This window comes from Pinus tabuliformis, chromosome 6 (assembly GCF_031772625.1).
Source record: "Pinus tabuliformis cultivar Carrire ecotype Pingquan chromosome 6, CPIR1, whole genome shotgun sequence".
NCBI classification, from domain to species: domain Eukaryota; kingdom Viridiplantae; phylum Streptophyta; class Pinopsida; order Pinales; family Pinaceae; genus Pinus; species Pinus tabuliformis.
The window spans coordinates 368,729,811-368,747,975 of record NC_142292.1 but is presented as its reverse complement, the minus strand read 5'-3'; the positions used below and the strand labels follow the sequence as shown (position 1 = coordinate 368,747,975).

The window sequence follows — 18,165 nt, the reverse complement described above, 5'->3', positions numbered from 1 at the left end:
GGTGGATTTCGGCATTAGTCACATGGACTTTCAACTAATGAGCCAACAGATCCGACCAGTTACATGGCCTTCCGTCATTCACCAATTGGTCCAACACAACCACCCAATTCTTCGAAAAGGTCTTCATGCTCCCTTAACCGTATAATCAGCATGCAAAGATGATAAAGAACTGATAGGCCTTTCTGAGTGACTTTATCTTGTAAACATGATTGGGTGTTGATCTGAACTTCGATGGTTCTTTCACTCAATGCTTTATAATATCTCTGATGTTTACAAAGTTGTGGGTGGCATAGAAAAGTGTATCCATGCAGTTCACCGACTGAGGTAAGTGATACATCTTATGATAATTCTTCATCCTGAAGGTAGAAAGTTGTATCCCACTGGCATTGCTCAATGTCATTATCTCGGGATCTGTGTGTGAGACAATCCAGTGGATGATGTCCACAAAAGGGAAGGCGGGGTACCTACATACAACCTTATGTAATCATGACATGTTGATATTGACATACACATACCGATCCTCTAGATCTTCCTTGAAGTCCCCTGCAAAGATAGCCTTGATTTCCTTCTATGTTAACTTCATGTCCTTCTCAATGAACAACAGAGTGTTTGCATAAACTGGCAAATTCACTAATACCTGCTTAACTACTTCCCTAGTGCTACTCTCAACAGTATCCTTTGATGCAAATTTCTTGGAAGCCATGTTACCTATAACTGTTGGAGAGTTGCTCAACAACTGTTGTACCTAGAGACAAAGAGGACACTCATGGCATGCAAATATTAGCTTGAAACCAAAAGCACTTCAAGAACATACCAAACAACAAACTGGGCAACTGCTAGGAAGAATTGTGTAATCCTGGTTAATAGAGGTGACTAACTGCCAGCTAGTTCTGTGCATTGTGTAGTCCCAACTGCTAGTGGGGAGATCATGCTGAATGGAACTGCGAAATGCGTAGTTCAATCAGGCTCAGGCCAGCTGAGATTGCGCAATCCTAGTGACCAAGGTTGAGGACTAGCTCCTGGAACTGTGTAGTGTGCAGTTGGAGCCAGGCCTTGGCAGCCTCTGCGCAATTTCTAGAGCCAAGGCAGAGCCTTGATATCTATAAATGTGCAGTGCATGCCAGGGAGGAGCAAGATCTGGCCAAGGAAGCCCAGATCTGCCCAATGGGGGCATGAAAACGAGCATATTTGAAGGTGGAAGTGAAGGTGGGTGTAGATCTTAGTGGGTGATGATGCATCCAAATAAAACAAGTGCAAGAATTAATCAAACTGAAGAACAATAAAGCATGTGGAGAGAGTCGCTGCAACAACGACCGTTAGTGAAAAAACTGGGTTATGCATGTGACACTTGGGAAAGGCAATGCAAAACTTAAAACAACATTTATACAAGCTAAAAAAAATGAAAACACCAGCGATCGTTCAATAAAAATGGTAAAACAACACTCTCACAAGCCAAGTGAACAAAATCGACATAAAACGTAGCAAAAGACTATAAAAGCAACACTTATCCGGAAGCTACGACGATTGTGCTGAAGGTCCCTAGATCTCCTCGGGAATGCCAAAGCTCCGAGATCAAATGTGCAAATGCGATTTGGCAGTGTCCATTAAACAGATTTGGTCGATTTAGGGTTTATGACGCGAAGGCCAAAAATTTAGGAAAAAGTGACACTTGGTGGCAATTCCAAAAATAACTCAAGTGCCACCTCTGAGTGCTAAAAATAGTTCCATATTTTCTAGGGATGCTTTTTTGGGAAAAAACTTCCATCCATTTCCCAAAGAAATTGTGTAGTTTCGGGGAGAACTAGGAAACTCAATGGCTCATGCATCGGGCAGTTGCTGAGGGAAAATATTTTGTGCAATTTATGGGCTGAGTATCTATGGATGCCTCTCATTCTCTGCTCTGTTTCCTAGCTGAAGGCAAGCTGTCAGCTGGCTCTGTGCAGTTTTGGAGCTGAAGGCTCACTGTTGGCTTGGACTGCACAATTCTTGAGAGCAAGGTTGGTTGCCCTCAAGGATTGCACAGTTCACTAAGGCAAGCCCGAAACCGGGTTGGAACCATGTGAAGAGATCGACTTGTGGGTTATACAATAAAGCATGTAAGAAACACAAGCCAAAATGAAAAAGATAAAGCTCAATCAAAGCATAAGTACCTGGGTTAGTGTAAGATGAGCTGTTGTGATTTTAGGAGGGAGGCTTCAAAACAAAGCATAGGCAAAATTTTGGAGGGTGGTTATAGTCGCTATAATAGGAGGGAAGAAGAAGAAGCAAGAAGGGGGAAAAGATAAAAAGACAGCAACCACAACGCACCATTGTGAAGATACTAACAACCATTATAACCACTGCAACCACTACAACATTGATGGCCATATAGAGGAAAAATGTTGGAAGTTGCATCCATACGTAAACTCAAAGAACAAGAAGAATAATATCATGGGCACATATGTGAGCAACCAAGTTGAAAAAATCTCAGATGTGGATGAGAATATAGTTTGTACATCAGTGCATAAGGAGGTGAATCTAAGTAGCCTTCAACAACAAGAAGAGAAAGATATGACCAAACTCTTCCATACAAAGATACAGGTGAAGAAGACAAAGATTGATGTTGTGTTTGACTCAGGATCGCAAGCGAATCTCAGTGCAACAAAGTTGGTCCTGAAGTTGGGGTTGGAAGTTCGTGATCATCCAAACCCATATCCATTAGGATGGGTAAATAAGGATGTAGTCCTTAAGGTAACAAAATAGTGTAAAATTAGATTTGCTATCAGTGCTGATTTTATTTATGAAGTAGACCTAGATGTGGTTCCCCTTGATGTATGTGGAGTCGTGTTTAGGAGTCCATACATGTACATGTGTAATGCAATATTCATGAGGAGAGCCAACTAGTATCTGCTTATCGAGGATGGAAAATTGTTCATCATCAACGCGCACAAAGGCAAGTCGAAAATCTCACTAGTAAGTGCCAACTAAGCCAATAAATTGATCAGTTCCAGCAAAAAGAATGTTTTATTGTTTTTAAGAGAAATTCAGTCTGGAGAGGAGTCAATAAGAGGCAAGGCATACCTGGAGGGGTATACTAAGAAACATAAACAACAATTGGACGAGTTGTTACAAGCATATAGGGATGTGTTCCAATAGACCAAAGGGTTACCACTTGATAGAGAAGTGGAGCACAAGATTTAGTTATTGCCACACTCCCCATTGCCAAATATTGGGTTGTAAAGGTAATTTGTTATAGAAGCATGTGAGGTGAAGATACAGAGAATAGGGTGTCATTTGACCGAGTACATCACCATGTGGGTCACTCATCATCATTGTGCCAAAGAAGGATGGCACTTGGCGTATGTGTATAGATTATAGGGCGTTGAATAAAATCACACTCAAGAACAGATACCCCTTGCCCAAGATAGATGATCTGTTGGATCAGTTGCAAAAACCAAAGTACTTCACCAAGTTGGACTTGAAGTCTGGATAACAACAAGTTCAAGTCAAAGAAAAAGATATCTGGAATACTACCTTCAAAACCAGGCAAGGTTTGTATGAGTGGTTAGTCATGCCATTTAGCCTATGCAATGCACGAACTCCATTTATGAGACTAATGAATGATGTACTACGCCATTTTATAGATTCATTTGTTATTGTCTATTTGGATGATATGCTGGTATATAGTGCTATGTGGGAGGAGCATATTTCACATTTTATGCAGGTGTTGGAAACATTGAAGAAGCACCCGCTACTAGTAAATCTCAAGAATTGCGAGTTTGTGCAACAGTATTTGGTGTATCTGGGGTATGTGATCGATGGAGGAGAGTTGAATATAGATCCTTCCAAGATGGAGGCCATCATGAAATGGTCGGTGCCTACTAATGTTTCTAAGGTCAGGAGTTTCATTGGGGCAACATAGTACCTGAGGAAATTCATAGCCTTGTTTTCAGCGGTAGCAACACTGCTCCATGCCATAACAACAAGTGGCAACGCCATAACAACAAGTGGCAAGAATTTCTAGTGGGAAAGTCAACAAAGGGCTTTCGAAGAGCTAAAGAAGAGGATCAGTCTAGCACTAGTTCTGGAATTACCAAACTTGCAGTGGCCCTTTGAAGTGGAGACGGATGCGGGAGGAAGGCTTATATGCTACCATTTTGAAGCTTTTCATGGGGTAGTTCTTAACTACCCTACCTATGACAAGGAGCTCTATGCCATGGTGCAGGATGTGAAGAAGTGGAAACATTATCTAATGGGAAAGGAGATAGTAATCCACACAAATCACCAGCCACTACAGTGCTTGTGGGCCCAGAGTAAGCTACAACAGACCAAGCATTACAAGTGGATGGGGTTTTTACAACAGTTTCATTTGGTGATCAAATATAAGAAGGGCAGCACAAACAAGTTGGCCGACATGCTTTCATGGCCACCTACATCGAATATTACAACTTCAGGACTCTTATGCACATGAAGCCATTCACCTATGATGCATAAAAATAGGCATATTTAGAGGATGAGGACTTCAAGGAGGTGTTAGAGCCTAGATTGACCTCAGGTTGAAGGGAGGCAATCCTAGGATAACCACAAACCAAGCTTAACCTCGTAGCTAGCCCTACCAGGTCGGGAGAGGGCTCTCTCCTTTATGAATCTCAGTTAAAATGACTACATCAGATGGGATTTTAGGCTAGGTATAGTAGCTCTAGGGTTTTTGATTGATTTGTTGGGTTTTGTTGCTGTATCAAATGGAGCCAGGCAGTTTTAGGTCCGGGAAATCAAGTCAGGATGCAGGGTGTTCTATGGGGCAGGGTAGGTAGGTGCTTTGGCACTTGCAATTGAGTGAGATGAGAGGTCTAAGACTGGTGAGGAGTTGAGGAGGGCATGCAAAGATCATGTATCCTTCTGAAACAGTAGAAAACATAGAAAACTGAATGGTTTCCCAAGGTAGAGCATTGTAAACAATGAATTCTACCTATCTATCTTGATATCATTCAGCGAGAAGCAATGAATTAGATTGTGGCACACATAAAAAATGAGAAAAACTAATAACAAAAGAAGAAACTATGCAAAAACACCATACCACAAGTATCCCATAAAAATAGCTGCAAATCCTGGTTTATTTCCTTGCCAAACTGCTAATAAAGGTGTACAATGTAGCTCAGAGCATCCAAGAGAGTCCAACCTTTGCTAATGACTGAAAAAATACATAATATAGACATCAAACCACCTATGCTAGCCATCAGGGGTCGAATCCAAGAGATAAGGAACTGTTACAACCATTTCCAAACAAGGAACAAGAATATAGGCAGTGGAACAGCTTGCCTCTATAAGCATGGAAACTGATTCATTGACCCCCAAACCACCTCAAACTGATGAATCTACCCTCTAAGATAATTTCAAAATTACATTTACATACCATGGCATTAATTACAATCATAAATTCATCCATGAAGAGAGAAAAAGTCAACTTGCAGTGAAACTAGGCGAAAACTGGATTTTTTGGGCAAACTAGCTCTATGCGCAGTGCCACTGGCCAGGTGCGCAACGCCGCTTTAGACCCACTTTTGGAGGCCTTCCCCTTGGCCAAATTGAGCCCAAGATAGCTCATTTGAAAGGTCTTCCTGTCTAGTTTCTGGAACATCTTGAATTTTTGCATTTGGAGGTCATTTTCCCCCTCAAAAGTGAAATCTCCCAAGGCTGCTTCTGTGTGTCCAAAAAGAGGCAGAGAGGTCATTTTTTGGTAGTTTTTTGACCTTTTGGTGACCTAGTTTTGCTCCAAAATTGCTGATATTTTCTGGGTTTGATGCTCTCATCATGCTGAATCCAAATATATAAGCCATTTCTTCAAAAAGTCCTCCAGGGAAAAGCACAACGCCACGGGTTTGATGCTCTCATCGTGCTGAATCGAAATATATAAGTCATTTCTTCAAAATGTCCTCCAGGGAAAAGCACAACACCACCTAGGGAAATTTTCTGTTTTCAAAATTTCAAAATTTGAAAATGACAAAAAATTATCAAAACTTGCCCAGATTTGGCACAAGGCACCACCATTAGTTGCTTTGATGGGCTAGTGAGGCTTCAGCTAAGATTTTCAACTTATCTTGCTCCTTTTTTCTCCTTAAGGCCTTCCTCAACCTAGCCTTAAGCTTCCTCATTCTTATATTGCAGATCTTGTTGCGAGTCATGTAGTGGTAGGCCATGTGGCGAAGCATCTTCTTGTCTCTGTTGGCCTTCTCAATCAGCCCCTCAAGGTGTATATTAACCCTCTCAAGCCAATTTTCCCTGTCATTCTCAATCTCTTGTTCAATTGAAGTTAACTTGACCTTAGCATTCTTGGCCTTTTCCCTGTTTTGTTTGATCATTTGCAGCTCCATGAGGACTTGCTTGTCACTCAGTTGTTTGTTTTCTTGCTCTAAATATTTGATGACCCACTTAGCCCTCTCTAAGTTGCCTGATAGGGATTGTATCTCAGCCTCTTGTTCTTTTATGATCATGTCTTTGGCAGTCTTTGGATCTTGAGTTTCTAAGTCAATGACATCAACTCCTTGTGTCTCCTCATGATCAACAAGGTCAAAATCTCTTTCTTGCTCATCACTAAGATCCTTCTTATGCATCTTTTTCTTGCCTTTACCTTTGCCCTTGCTTTGCTGCTCAACCTGTACCTGTTTAGCTGAAGAAGAAGGCAAAGCCCCTTCCACTCCTTGTGGAGATAGCATTTGCTTGTAGCCTGATGATGAAGGCGAGACCCCTTCCACACCTTGTGGAGATAATACTCGCCTAGCAGCTGCAAAAAGTTTCCTAGTGCCCCTCTCATATGTCACAAACACTGGCACTCCAATAGTTTCAGTCTCTTTGACCTTTTCATGTCCTGAAGGTCCACCTTCTTCATGATGCACTGATGAAAAGATTTGTGGGCCTTTGAACATCTCATGAGAAATGAAAGTCTCCCATGGCATGTTAAGAAGGTTCAGCTGATGTAGAACAATGATTTTAATCAAAGAGTAGTGGAAAATGCTATTTAACTGCTGGGGGTATGGTTTCTTCTTTACAATAAGTGCCATCTTCTCAATGTTTCTGAACATGAAGTAAGGGATATTCATCATTCTTACCCTAGTGAAATGCATCAGTAGTCTAATGTGGTAGGCATACAACCGGGAGAACCTAACTTCACAAGTGAAGTATTTGATGATGATCTTCATCAATGGAGCCAACCTGTCTTCCAAAAACTTGAAGGGGAATACTCTCTTGAGTTTGTCTTTGTATCTAGCCTTGATGTAAGGCTCATAGTACTCCCTATCAATATCCTGACCTTTGTTCCATTTTTCACCCACATCTAGAATACTTGTACCCTCTGAAATGATAGCTGGTCATAAGGTGAATGTAATTCCAGCAAGGTTTACTTCATTGTTGTCCAAATGTGTCACAAACAATCTTGCCAACTCGTGATGAAATTTAACCCTTTCTACGATTTCACAAAAACCAAAACATGATTGGTGTTTAAAACAAGAAATGGCAAGTGGGCAAGCTTGCAACTCTCTCAAACTGGTGGGCTCCTCTCTGATAATCCTTCCTCTCATATGAGGCTTCCTGTGCTGTATGTTTCTCTCCTTGGAACTGTCATTAAGGGTGTCTTCTTCAAGCTCATATTCACTATCTCTTTCCATTATTTTTATAGTTGTGATCACTTGTGGTGAATTAAGAGATAGAGTGGATGAATGAAAGATGAGTATGAAGAGATTTTATGAATGAGTAGGTGAGAGTGAATGTGATTTAGGGAGTGAGTAGGGTTTAGGGTTGTATGTAGGATAAAGTGTGTTGGGTTTTGGGAAGAATGTATAGGTTTAGGGAAATTTGTATGTGAGAATGGGATTTAGGGAGAATATATGAGGGAATGATGTTTAGGAAATTTATATGAGGGAATGGGGTTTAGGGAACAATAGCAAATGGATGAGATAGGAAAACAATAAATGAGTGAGCTTTTAAATTTTATGAGACAGTTTGTGTGAACACTAGGGTTTGACTTAAGGAGAATCACTAAATCTTGATGTATAAACCCTTTTCAACAAGAAACATTTGAGGTACTTACTTGCAAAGAGGTAACTTGGAAGATTTGAGGCGAATTTGGCAAATTTGGAGCGATTTGGGGCTTGGCTACCAGGTGCGCAGCGTCGGTCTGAACTTTTCCAAAAACGCAGCACTTGCACTTCTTTCACTCAATGACACTTTAAAATCGCCTTTTAGCTCTTGAATTTCAACTCAAACAATGAAATGATCAATAGAGGGATGATCTTTATATAGCTTTTCAACTTTTTGATTTTTGATGTACAAAACCCACTTTGTAATGTCTATTTGCTTTTTCAAATACTCTGTTTTTTGGATGCTTGATCTTTTTGCTTGGATAGGTGAACTGATGCTCAATTTCTTTAACTTTTGCAGTGGCAAGTACTTGGCAATATCACCAGGTGACCAGGAGCAGCATGGAACCATTTATTACATATAAGATCAATAAAATTACATGAAATTTAACATTAAAATACAAATGTTCAACTTTATTAGGCTTACAAATTAAGAGATTAGAACTTTTCTAATGATTATTGTCATCCTCATGTGTCTACCGACCATAATTAACAATAGTCACTAAAATTTGACCATGGTAAAAATCCTAAGACCTAATGAGACTGAAACCCTAAGTAATTGGTGAAATGAATTGAAAATAAGCATGAATCATTAACTAAAAAATATGAAAGGAGGTCAACAGATATATGTCACGAGGGAAAAAATTGAAATGAGCCCTACCATCAGTAGATCCATGACCTAATGGAATGCAACTCATCAGAATGGGACTCCTAGTATGAAATGCAAAAGAGTAAATTTTGATCACTGATGGTGGTGTGAAGACACTGACACTAACAGGAGGTATATCAGCCATTACAAAGTCAGAGTCATGTGCATGAAGGTGACAACACCGTTAATCTCTAGGATGGGTTACTCTATAGGCTTGATACGTTGTGTGTTCCTAAAGGTGAGTGATTGCAGCTGATTAGAGAGGCTCACACCTCAAAGGTTGCAGGGTACTTTGGTGTAGAGAAGATTGTGGCTAACTTACAGAGCTTTGTGTATTGGCCCAAGATGCAAGAGCATGTAGCTAGGTTCATAAGAGGATGCATGCTTTGTTGTACCAACAAGCCTAGTAATAGAAAACATGGTCTATATCATCCCCTACCTGTACCTACTTGTCCTTGGGAAAGCATTTCCATGGATTTTGTGGGAGGTTTACCGATGATGAAGAAGGGAAATGACTACTTGTTCTTGGTAGTTGACAGGTTCAGCAAGATGTGTGTTCTCATGCCTTGTAAAAAGACCATCAGCGAGAAAGAAGCCACAAACTTGTTCTTTGGATAGGTTTGGGTGCACTTTGGGATACCAAGGAGGATTGTTTTAGACAGGGATACAAGATTTCTCAGTGCATTATGGACTACATTATGGGAGAAGATGGACATGAAGTTGAAGAGATGTCCAACATTCCATCTGCAAACTGATGGGCAGATAGAAGTAGTCAACATTACTTTGGTGCAACTTCTAAGGGGATACAACTAGAAGCATCCAAATACATGGGATGAAAATCTGGTATATATACAACATTCTTACAACATAGAAGTCTACTCTTATACAGCAAAGTCCCCATTTAAAACTTTTTTTGGATATTTGGCACCTTCACCTTTGGATATTGAATATGGGCAGGAAGGAGGAGTGAGGGAAGATCTTACAAGAGATGCTTAGAGGGTTGAAAAATTTATAGAGAAGATCAAGCACATCCATTTACAGGTACAAGAAACACTGCAAAAGTCACGACAGAAGTATAAGGCCATGCATGATCAACATATAACAAAGAAATCATTCAAGGTGGGAGACTGAGTATGGCTACAATTGAACAAGGAGAGGCTGTAGGGGCCTGGTAAGAAAATTAAGGCTCTGAGGTACAATCCCTTTGAGATACTGGAAAAGATGGGTGATAATGTTTATCGACTAAGTTTACCACCATATATGCACATTTACTCAGTTATGAATGTAGAAAAATTGAAACTCTGTGAGCCTTCCATGTTAGATTAGGAAGAGGAACATGTCCTACCTTATGTGGAGGGTTTGGCACTAGATGCTCAGGTAGAGTTGACAGAAGACACATTTTTTCAGAAGAGGTCCAAAACTACAAGACAAGGGCAGTATGGCCTTTGGCAAATTAGGTTGAAGGGATAACTTCTAGGCAAAGCTAAATGGTACACCAGAGAGGTGGAGGAAAAATTTCCTCACCTCATTTAGTAAAAGGTTATGGGGACCAAAAGCCTCCCAAAATGGGGAGGTGTGATCCAAATTGGATCATTATATTGTTTTTCATCCATATCGATGCATTCAGAGTGGAAAAATTGGAGGAATCAACTCATGGGATCGTTTTTACCAATGGGACCCAGGTTGGAAAAATGGGGTTTGTAACCTTTCGGGAGTGTTTTGAGGTATCAAACGACGTTTTTTGGGGGAAAAAATTTGCCGCTATAGCGTAGCACTTTTCCTTGTTTTTCGACACACAAAGATATTTCCAACGATGCAAGAAGCACGTCAATCAGAGTATGTATGCAAGAGTTAATGCCACTCAAAAGTTGACCTTTTTGTTTTCACACCCATAATTCAGGAGGATGCTGCGTCAGCCCCCATTATTCATTGAAAAGGGGTTAGCCACATGTTTCTGATGTAAAATACTTTAGAAGGGTCTATATTATAACTCTAGTTAAGAGTTGATGTAGTCAAAATTAATCACTAGTAGCCTATCGGGTTGTGTTATAAGCAGGCCACTAGGAGGAAGATGCATTCCATTCTTTTGAGAGCATTGTGTCCCATAGTTGAGCAAAGATAGCCAAGAGGGATATGAAGTAGAGCACATAAGGATGATTTGTGCACTATAGCATTCCACGGGCCACGAGGCTTACTTTTTTGTAACTGCAACCATATTTCCAGACAGAGAAAGAGAGCGACACTACCTCACCTTCTAGTTGGGTTTTCTCACAAAAGGGTTTCCTAGAGCATATTTTGCGTCTTATGTGTGTATGTGAGCTTATTATGTTGTTCTCTATTTTTCTGCATAACTTTCATTCACATGCATGCACTAATTACAATTAAATCTATAGATCAGATTTCTAATATAATATTATTAGATATGTTGTGACGAACTTTCCAGTGGAATATCCACTATAGTTTGGATCATACAACCACATACCTACTTTGTGGAATGATGCTAATGAAATTGAGACTATGATGGAGAACATTAACTTACAAGCTAACCTAGATTCAACATGTTGAGGGGAATAAAAAGGCTCACCAACATTGCAAATACAAATTCCTCCTTCTACATGGAGTCTAATAGTGAATAAGAGAGTAGCACCTTTTGGACATGGCATAAATCACTTCCTTAAAGGATCCCAACTGGAACTCAAAGAAAACTTTAGGATATGTAGCTCTTGGAAATAGTGAGGATAATTTTGTAGAAGAAGAAGGCAATCACTCCTTCTCATGCACCATGTACTAAGTTTTGAGAAAATTGCAAACTCTATTTTGAGTATGTGAATACATTCTAGAAGGGGAAAGGTGATTTCAAATAAGTTATTTCAAATGTATTATTTTTGTTAGCTATTGTTGTGCCAAGAGGTTCTCTATAGCCCAATATGGGAGACATGTCATATAATGTTACATTAAAAAAAAAGAAAAAAAGAAAATCCTTCAAAAATAAACAGAAGTATTGATAGCAAAAAACTTATTTCAATTTGAGCCATAAATAAAACAATTCGATGTTCACCGTAAATAACATGGACAAAGTAATTGATAGTAAAAAATTATAAATTCGTCCATGAGTGTTGCTTTCTATTTTTAGTATGAGGGAGATGTGTAATTCTTTCACCACTCAACATGGAGATTATACATGACATCTAAAATAACATTGATGTTACAACCAACTATGAAGGAGATGTGAAATCCATTCCATGCTTGACATAGAGTTGACGTTTCCAAAGGAAAAAAAGGCCTGCAATTTTATGGAAACAAGGAAGATTTTGCATAAGCTAAAAATTATTTTGATAGATGCGCCTTTCAGCTTGAGAGTTAATGAAGAAAATAAGCTAAAAATAAGATACAAATAAAACATTGAAGTTGAGTGTTGTAATAATCACTTAGCTTTTCTTTAAAACCTTTCTTTTTCTGCGCTTTTTGCCACCCCCCTGAGTTTAGACCAATTGGAACCATTGCGAGTTCACAACTTGTTATATATAGATGTGATTCTTTATCCAAGTCTGAGCTCTCAAAAACATGTGATCTCTTTATACGCCCCATCTTGTTTTCTATAAGAGTCTCATTTTCTTGTTGTTATGGTACTTGAGTTTCCTATAGTTTGTTGTCATTCTGCATGTGGGGAGTTGGACCATATCGAGCTTGGGCAACCGCTTTGCTTGGTTTGGTTGGTTCTCCATGATTTATTCCTCTTCGACTTTTGAGAGGCGAGGATCAAATGATTTCCATCCTTTTGGTTTATGAGCTTGCTTCTTTTTCTTTTTTGGATTCTTTTTTGTATGAGGGAAAGTGTTTTGCATGTGTCCCATTTAAAATCATATTAGACATCTGAATGTCGTATTCTCATAGTCTAGTTCTTGGACCAATGATAGTTTTGTGCTTCAGTTGAATATGGTTAGGAAGACCTTTGTTGAGGTTTATTTCCACACATATTCTAGCAAAGGTAAAATACCTTTCTCTATTCTTTCCGTTAGAAATACTGAGAGGGAGGTGAATTAATATTTCCATTTCTTTACACAACTGGTTAGTTTAATCCTTTAATTATTTAGAGCACTAGACAAATATACATATAAACATCACGCCAATACAAAGAATATGTCGTCCAACAAGCTTTGAATTATGTATGGTTTACATATAGCAATTTACCAACCAAGCTGGAAGGAAGTAAAATACTCCCCAAAGGAGCTAGTGCTCCCCAAGTTTCAAAGATATTTGCAGACCTAGTTTGAAGGAGTCTTTAGTCCCCCTTAAAATCAACAAGTCAACCAATCACTGCTGCTCCACAACTTCTACTCACTACTGCAATCACTACTGTTACCACTGCCCACTATTGCAACCACTGCTGTCTATGTTGCTCACTATTGCCACTGTTGCCCTCTGATGCTACTACTGCACATTTCTCTGTTGGTGTCGCTCACTGTTGCCTCTGTTGTTGTTGCTTTCCACTCTCACAAACACTTTCAACAACAATCTTCCAAAAGAAAAGCCAAGTCAAACACATCACAAGAAAAATACTGTTGGAACAAGAATAATATTGTTGTCACACGAATAACACTGGTATAACAGGAACTTTGCTTGAACTGTCAAATGGTCTACCACACATCCCTGTTCATATACTGCCACTATCGCTGTCACATCTCGAATATTGTTGTCAATGCCAAGGTTACTATCATCAAGCAAGGTTACTCTTTGCATTGAAGGCTCTGTCATCATTATGTATCAGGTACCGTGTTTCATAAAAGATCACCGTCTCAAAGAGGATGATCACTGTCACCATGTCAATAATAAATTGGCACATCAAGGGCTACTACAATACAATTTTTTTTGCTACTATCAGCCCACTGTCATATATCACACTATTATTCACACAAGAAAATCACTCTCACCATGTCACAAGAAGGATCATTGTCATCATGTCACAAGAGGATCACTATCATTCATAAGCTACCATCATTCACACTGTCAATCACGCAACACTGTCAATATCAATGTCAACACTGCAAGCCTTATTGAACATTGCCTCATTGAATGTAGCCTCACTGTGAATAGATCAAGTTTGTCTCAACCGTCACAACAATCATATGGATCACAATTTCACTCTCAAGTCACATACATCAAGAACACTATATCGAATAACATGCCACAAGATAGCAAATTAGAAAGTAATAATATAGGTCACAATGTTATGTTCTAAACACTAGCTCATCTATGCATAACACCAACCGTACAATTATCACAAGTTTCTATGTTATGTCAAATTGTTTCATAGGTTATTTGCTATATACTGTTTAGACATTATAGATATGCAACCCAAATGTCACTGTCATTTTTTTCTGTCATACATCACTCACTATCACATCTCCAAAGCACCGTCATGAAGACCTTTGTTACATTTTTTTTGAGCAATTGATAAATTTATTAGTTGACACTCACTAGGATTTGTGCATGTGTGATTAAGATTGGTGTTGCTATCCTTGTAGCTTGTCAATCCCTGCACCGAAAATTCAAGAAATGACAAAGATAAATATGTGGTTATCGAATAAACTCAAGCTATGGGAATACTGCAAATTATCTAGGGGGGTTTTGAATCCATCTCTTCCTCATGGTAGGGAAAATTTCAAACTGAGGAAACACACCCAAAAAAAAATTATGATCTACAAATCGCAAGGGTTTTCAAACCTGTGTAGTTTGACTTCAAATCAATCTCTATAAATCTTGACCAATATATGGAATGACTTACTATATATTTACCTCATGAGTGATTGAGACTCAACATTCAGTGTGTGGGGTGTAAGTCTCTGTGAGACGACCATTATATTTGCCTTGGAATAACTCAAGCTGTACTCAGATCAAGAGATTGTTGAGGTGCAATGCTTTTTAAGAGTAAAAAGATATTTGATCCATCTTAGCGTTTGGTAGATCAAGAGTTAAGATGGATATAGATTGGTTTAATTATTAGCCTTTAAATTGGTCACATTAGAGAAGAATACCATGGGGAAAAACCATAGTTTAAAAATACCATGGAAAAAACCATGGTTTAAGAATACCATGGAACAAAAAACCATGTGCTAGAGAATTTTATATTTTATATTTTGATTATGTCAATTATTAAACATTACAACATCTCTACCACAATAAACTTAAAAACACCTCTTTACACAGAAAAATCTATTAAAAAATAAACTTGAAAACACCTCTTAACACAAAAAATCTATTAAAAAATTAAACATTACAGTGATAAATTTTTTTCTCCCAAACATTAAACATTATATTACTATAAAATTATTTTACTATAATAAAAAAAAATGGTCTTAAGAGATTAAACATTATAAATTTGTATGGCTATAAAATTATTTTACCATAAAAAGAGTTCTCTTTATTTTACCATGATAAGGGAAAGAACCTCTTTAAGAGATTAAACATGGTTCACATGACTATGAGAGGAATATATAAAATCATACAAAGTTCTTGCATTAAAATTCAATACTCTGATTTATGGATATCGTTGCAAGTCCTTACGTGTCAAATTGAAGGATGTTTTTGCAGTTCCATACGTGTGCAGGGTGAGATTTGCCACTTTTAGCCATAAAACATCTACGTTTTGTTACAGGAATTTGTGAAATGATCAATTTCCTATAAAGTTATTTTATTAAGATTTAAACAATGTGTTTCATGAATATTGTTGCAATTCCATAGGTGTCAAATGTGGGATTTGGAACTTCTAGTGGCGTGAGGTTCTGATCGCTTGCCAATTTAACTAAGTGTTAATGTTCATGGAAATCCAAGGACTGCTGCTATTCTCGTTGATGCGAGTGTACGAGAAGATTAAAATATAAACAAATTAAAACAGGAATGGATTTCCCCGGAGATATAAAATCCAACTCAGCCAGTATATTCATGCCCTGTTATAAAAGCTCTAGTGATAGGTATTACAATTCTATATCTATAACATAGAATTTAGCGCCAAATTGATACGATTCTTCTGATATCTCAGAGAAATATAACATACTGTGACTGAGAACAGCAGAGGACAGGAGGGAAAATGCCGAAAGTTGGAGGTGGTTCTTCTTCTTTAGCATATGCACTACAGCTCTCTGAGGATGAAGACGCTCGAAGCAAGCAAAAGAAGAAGCGAAGGAGCAAAGAAGAACAGTCCAGCACTGCAAAACCATCAAAAGGCAAGAAACGATCCCAGCCGAGCGCGTCCGAGGATCGATCCCCGCAACCGCCAAAGAAGCCGAAGATCGAGAAGCGTCTGGCGCGTTACGTGGCCCGTCCCAGCACAGCCGTCTCCGAGCGAATCGGGCGGGCGTTTCAGCACCGCCTGTACCTGATAGACAAGAAGCCCGTGGTGGGCGACAACCCCGACCGCCTCGCCGCCTGTGAGTTCTTCGTCCTGGGCGCCACAGGGAATGTGTACTCCGTGCGACTCGATCGCATGCCCTCCTGCACGTGCCCAGATTTCAAGAAAGGCAACACCTGCAAGCACATACTGTTCGTCATGCTGCGCGTCTTGAAACTGCCCGTGGACGACCCGCGGGTGTGGCAGAAGGCCCTGCTGACTTCGGAGTTACAAGAGCTCCTGCATATTTCGTGCTTGAATGAAGAAAATGTTTTGGCCAGCCAGAAGGTCCGCGCACGGTTCAGGGAGATTGCGGGTTCGAATTCCGGGAAAGAAGAGAGAGACAGAAAGGTCCAGAGGGACTTGGAGGGCGATTGTCCAGTGTGTTATGAACCCTTGGATAGAGCGAAGGAGGACGTTGTTTTCTGTAGGGTCTGTGGGAATAATGTGCACAGAGATTGCTTTATGAGGTGGAGTAAGAGTAAGAGGGAGGGGACCGTGACTTGCGTTTATTGTAGGGCTCCATGGGATGATGAGGGTAAGAATAAAAAGGGGAAGGGTGAAGACTATGTGAATTTGGCTGCCTATTCGGATTCTCATCGCCCGGAGGAGACCAGTTTGGAGACTCTCTATCCGGGGACATCGCATTGGATTCGGGGGATATAAAAGATGGTAGAAGGATGAATTGCAAGTATGCTCAACGGTAGGTGAGCTAAGTGAATATGCTTGGTTGTATATATTTTAATGTGCTGTGAGACTGGGCCCATGGAATCTCTTTTATTGTTACAGTCAAAAGTTTAATTTAATAAAGCATTAGATTAAAAGACTTTAAAGTTTTGAATTTTCTTACTGCACTTTGCGTGGGTTTACGTGGATCAAAAAATGAAAGTTGTTTGTGAACATCTCAGGTATAATGGTACAGGGATAATTATTGCTTCAAACTGTGAGTTGGGTTGGGCTCAATTTCAATCCTAATATGTTATTGGCTATGTTTACCACGAAGACTTGTGAAAGGGATAGGGTTCAATTTCAGTCCTTCTATATTTTGGGGTGCTTAATGCTAAGAATTATGAATTGGGTTGGGCTGAACTTGAATTCTTATATATTGTTTGGTATGCTTATTGCCTAAAAATTGTTGATTGGGTTACGTCCAATTTCAATCCTTACATATTTTTGTATATGCTTAATGCTTCAGGGTATGAAATGGGTCGTCCTCGGTTTCAATTCTTGTATATTGTTGGGTATGCTTTTTGCTCGAAAGTGTAAGTTCGGTTGTCCTTAGTTTCAATCCTTAGTCCTTATATATTGTTGAGTTTGCTTATTGCTTCTAATCGTGAATTGGGTCGGCCTCAATTCCAGTCCTTTAATAAACTTGTGGATTTAGCCAGCCTCAGCTTCAATCCTTACATTTTGTTGGGTATGTCTATTGCGTTAGAGTGTGAATTGTGGCAGCCTCAATTTGACTCTGTATATATTGTTGGGTATGCGTTTTGCTTCAAACCGTGGGGTCGTGCTCCGTTTCTATTCTTACATCTTGTTGGGTACGCTTAATGCTTCCAACGGTGAATTCGGTTGCGCTCCGTCGCAGTCATATTTTGCTGGGTGTGCTCATTACTTCAAACTATTGAATTAATTTCAATTCTTATATATTGTTGGTTATGCTTTTCGCTTCAAGCTGCTATTTGGTTTGGGCCCAATTTCAATCCTTGTATATTGTTGCTTTTACTCGTTTCAAATTGTGAATTGGGTTGGCCTAAATTTCAGTTTTTTCGCAGACATTGCTTACTATTCTCAATCTGTAAAGTGAAGGTTATTCGTGTTACATGTGCATGTATTTGGAAATACAATCTTAGCAAGTTATTATTAGGAAATTTGACGAAATTGCTCGATTTGGCTCATGGATGGATAGTTGCAGTCAGTGCTTTGCTGATGTTTGCTTAGAGATCTCGTCAAATTGGATGAACAGCTTTCTAGGATCTTCAGTTCATTGTTTTTACATCCTGTATGTTATGGTGAAT

General features: G+C 39.2%; 1 protein-coding gene across 1 annotated transcript; it reads left to right on the top strand.

The window, feature by feature from the left end:
• The first annotated feature begins 15,443 nt into the window (after window positions 1–15,443).
• On the top strand, window positions 15,444–17,806 carry LOC149258827 (uncharacterized). The gene is made up of 2 exons (XM_089416400.1): window positions 15,444–16,850; window positions 17,343–17,806. Exon 1 carries the CDS (start codon window positions 15,848–15,850, stop codon window positions 16,811–16,813), a length of 966 nt encoding a protein of 321 aa, XP_089272526.1. The 5' UTR covers window positions 15,444–15,847; the 3' UTR covers window positions 16,814–16,850; window positions 17,343–17,806.
• Window positions 17,807–18,165: the final 359 nt, after the last annotated feature.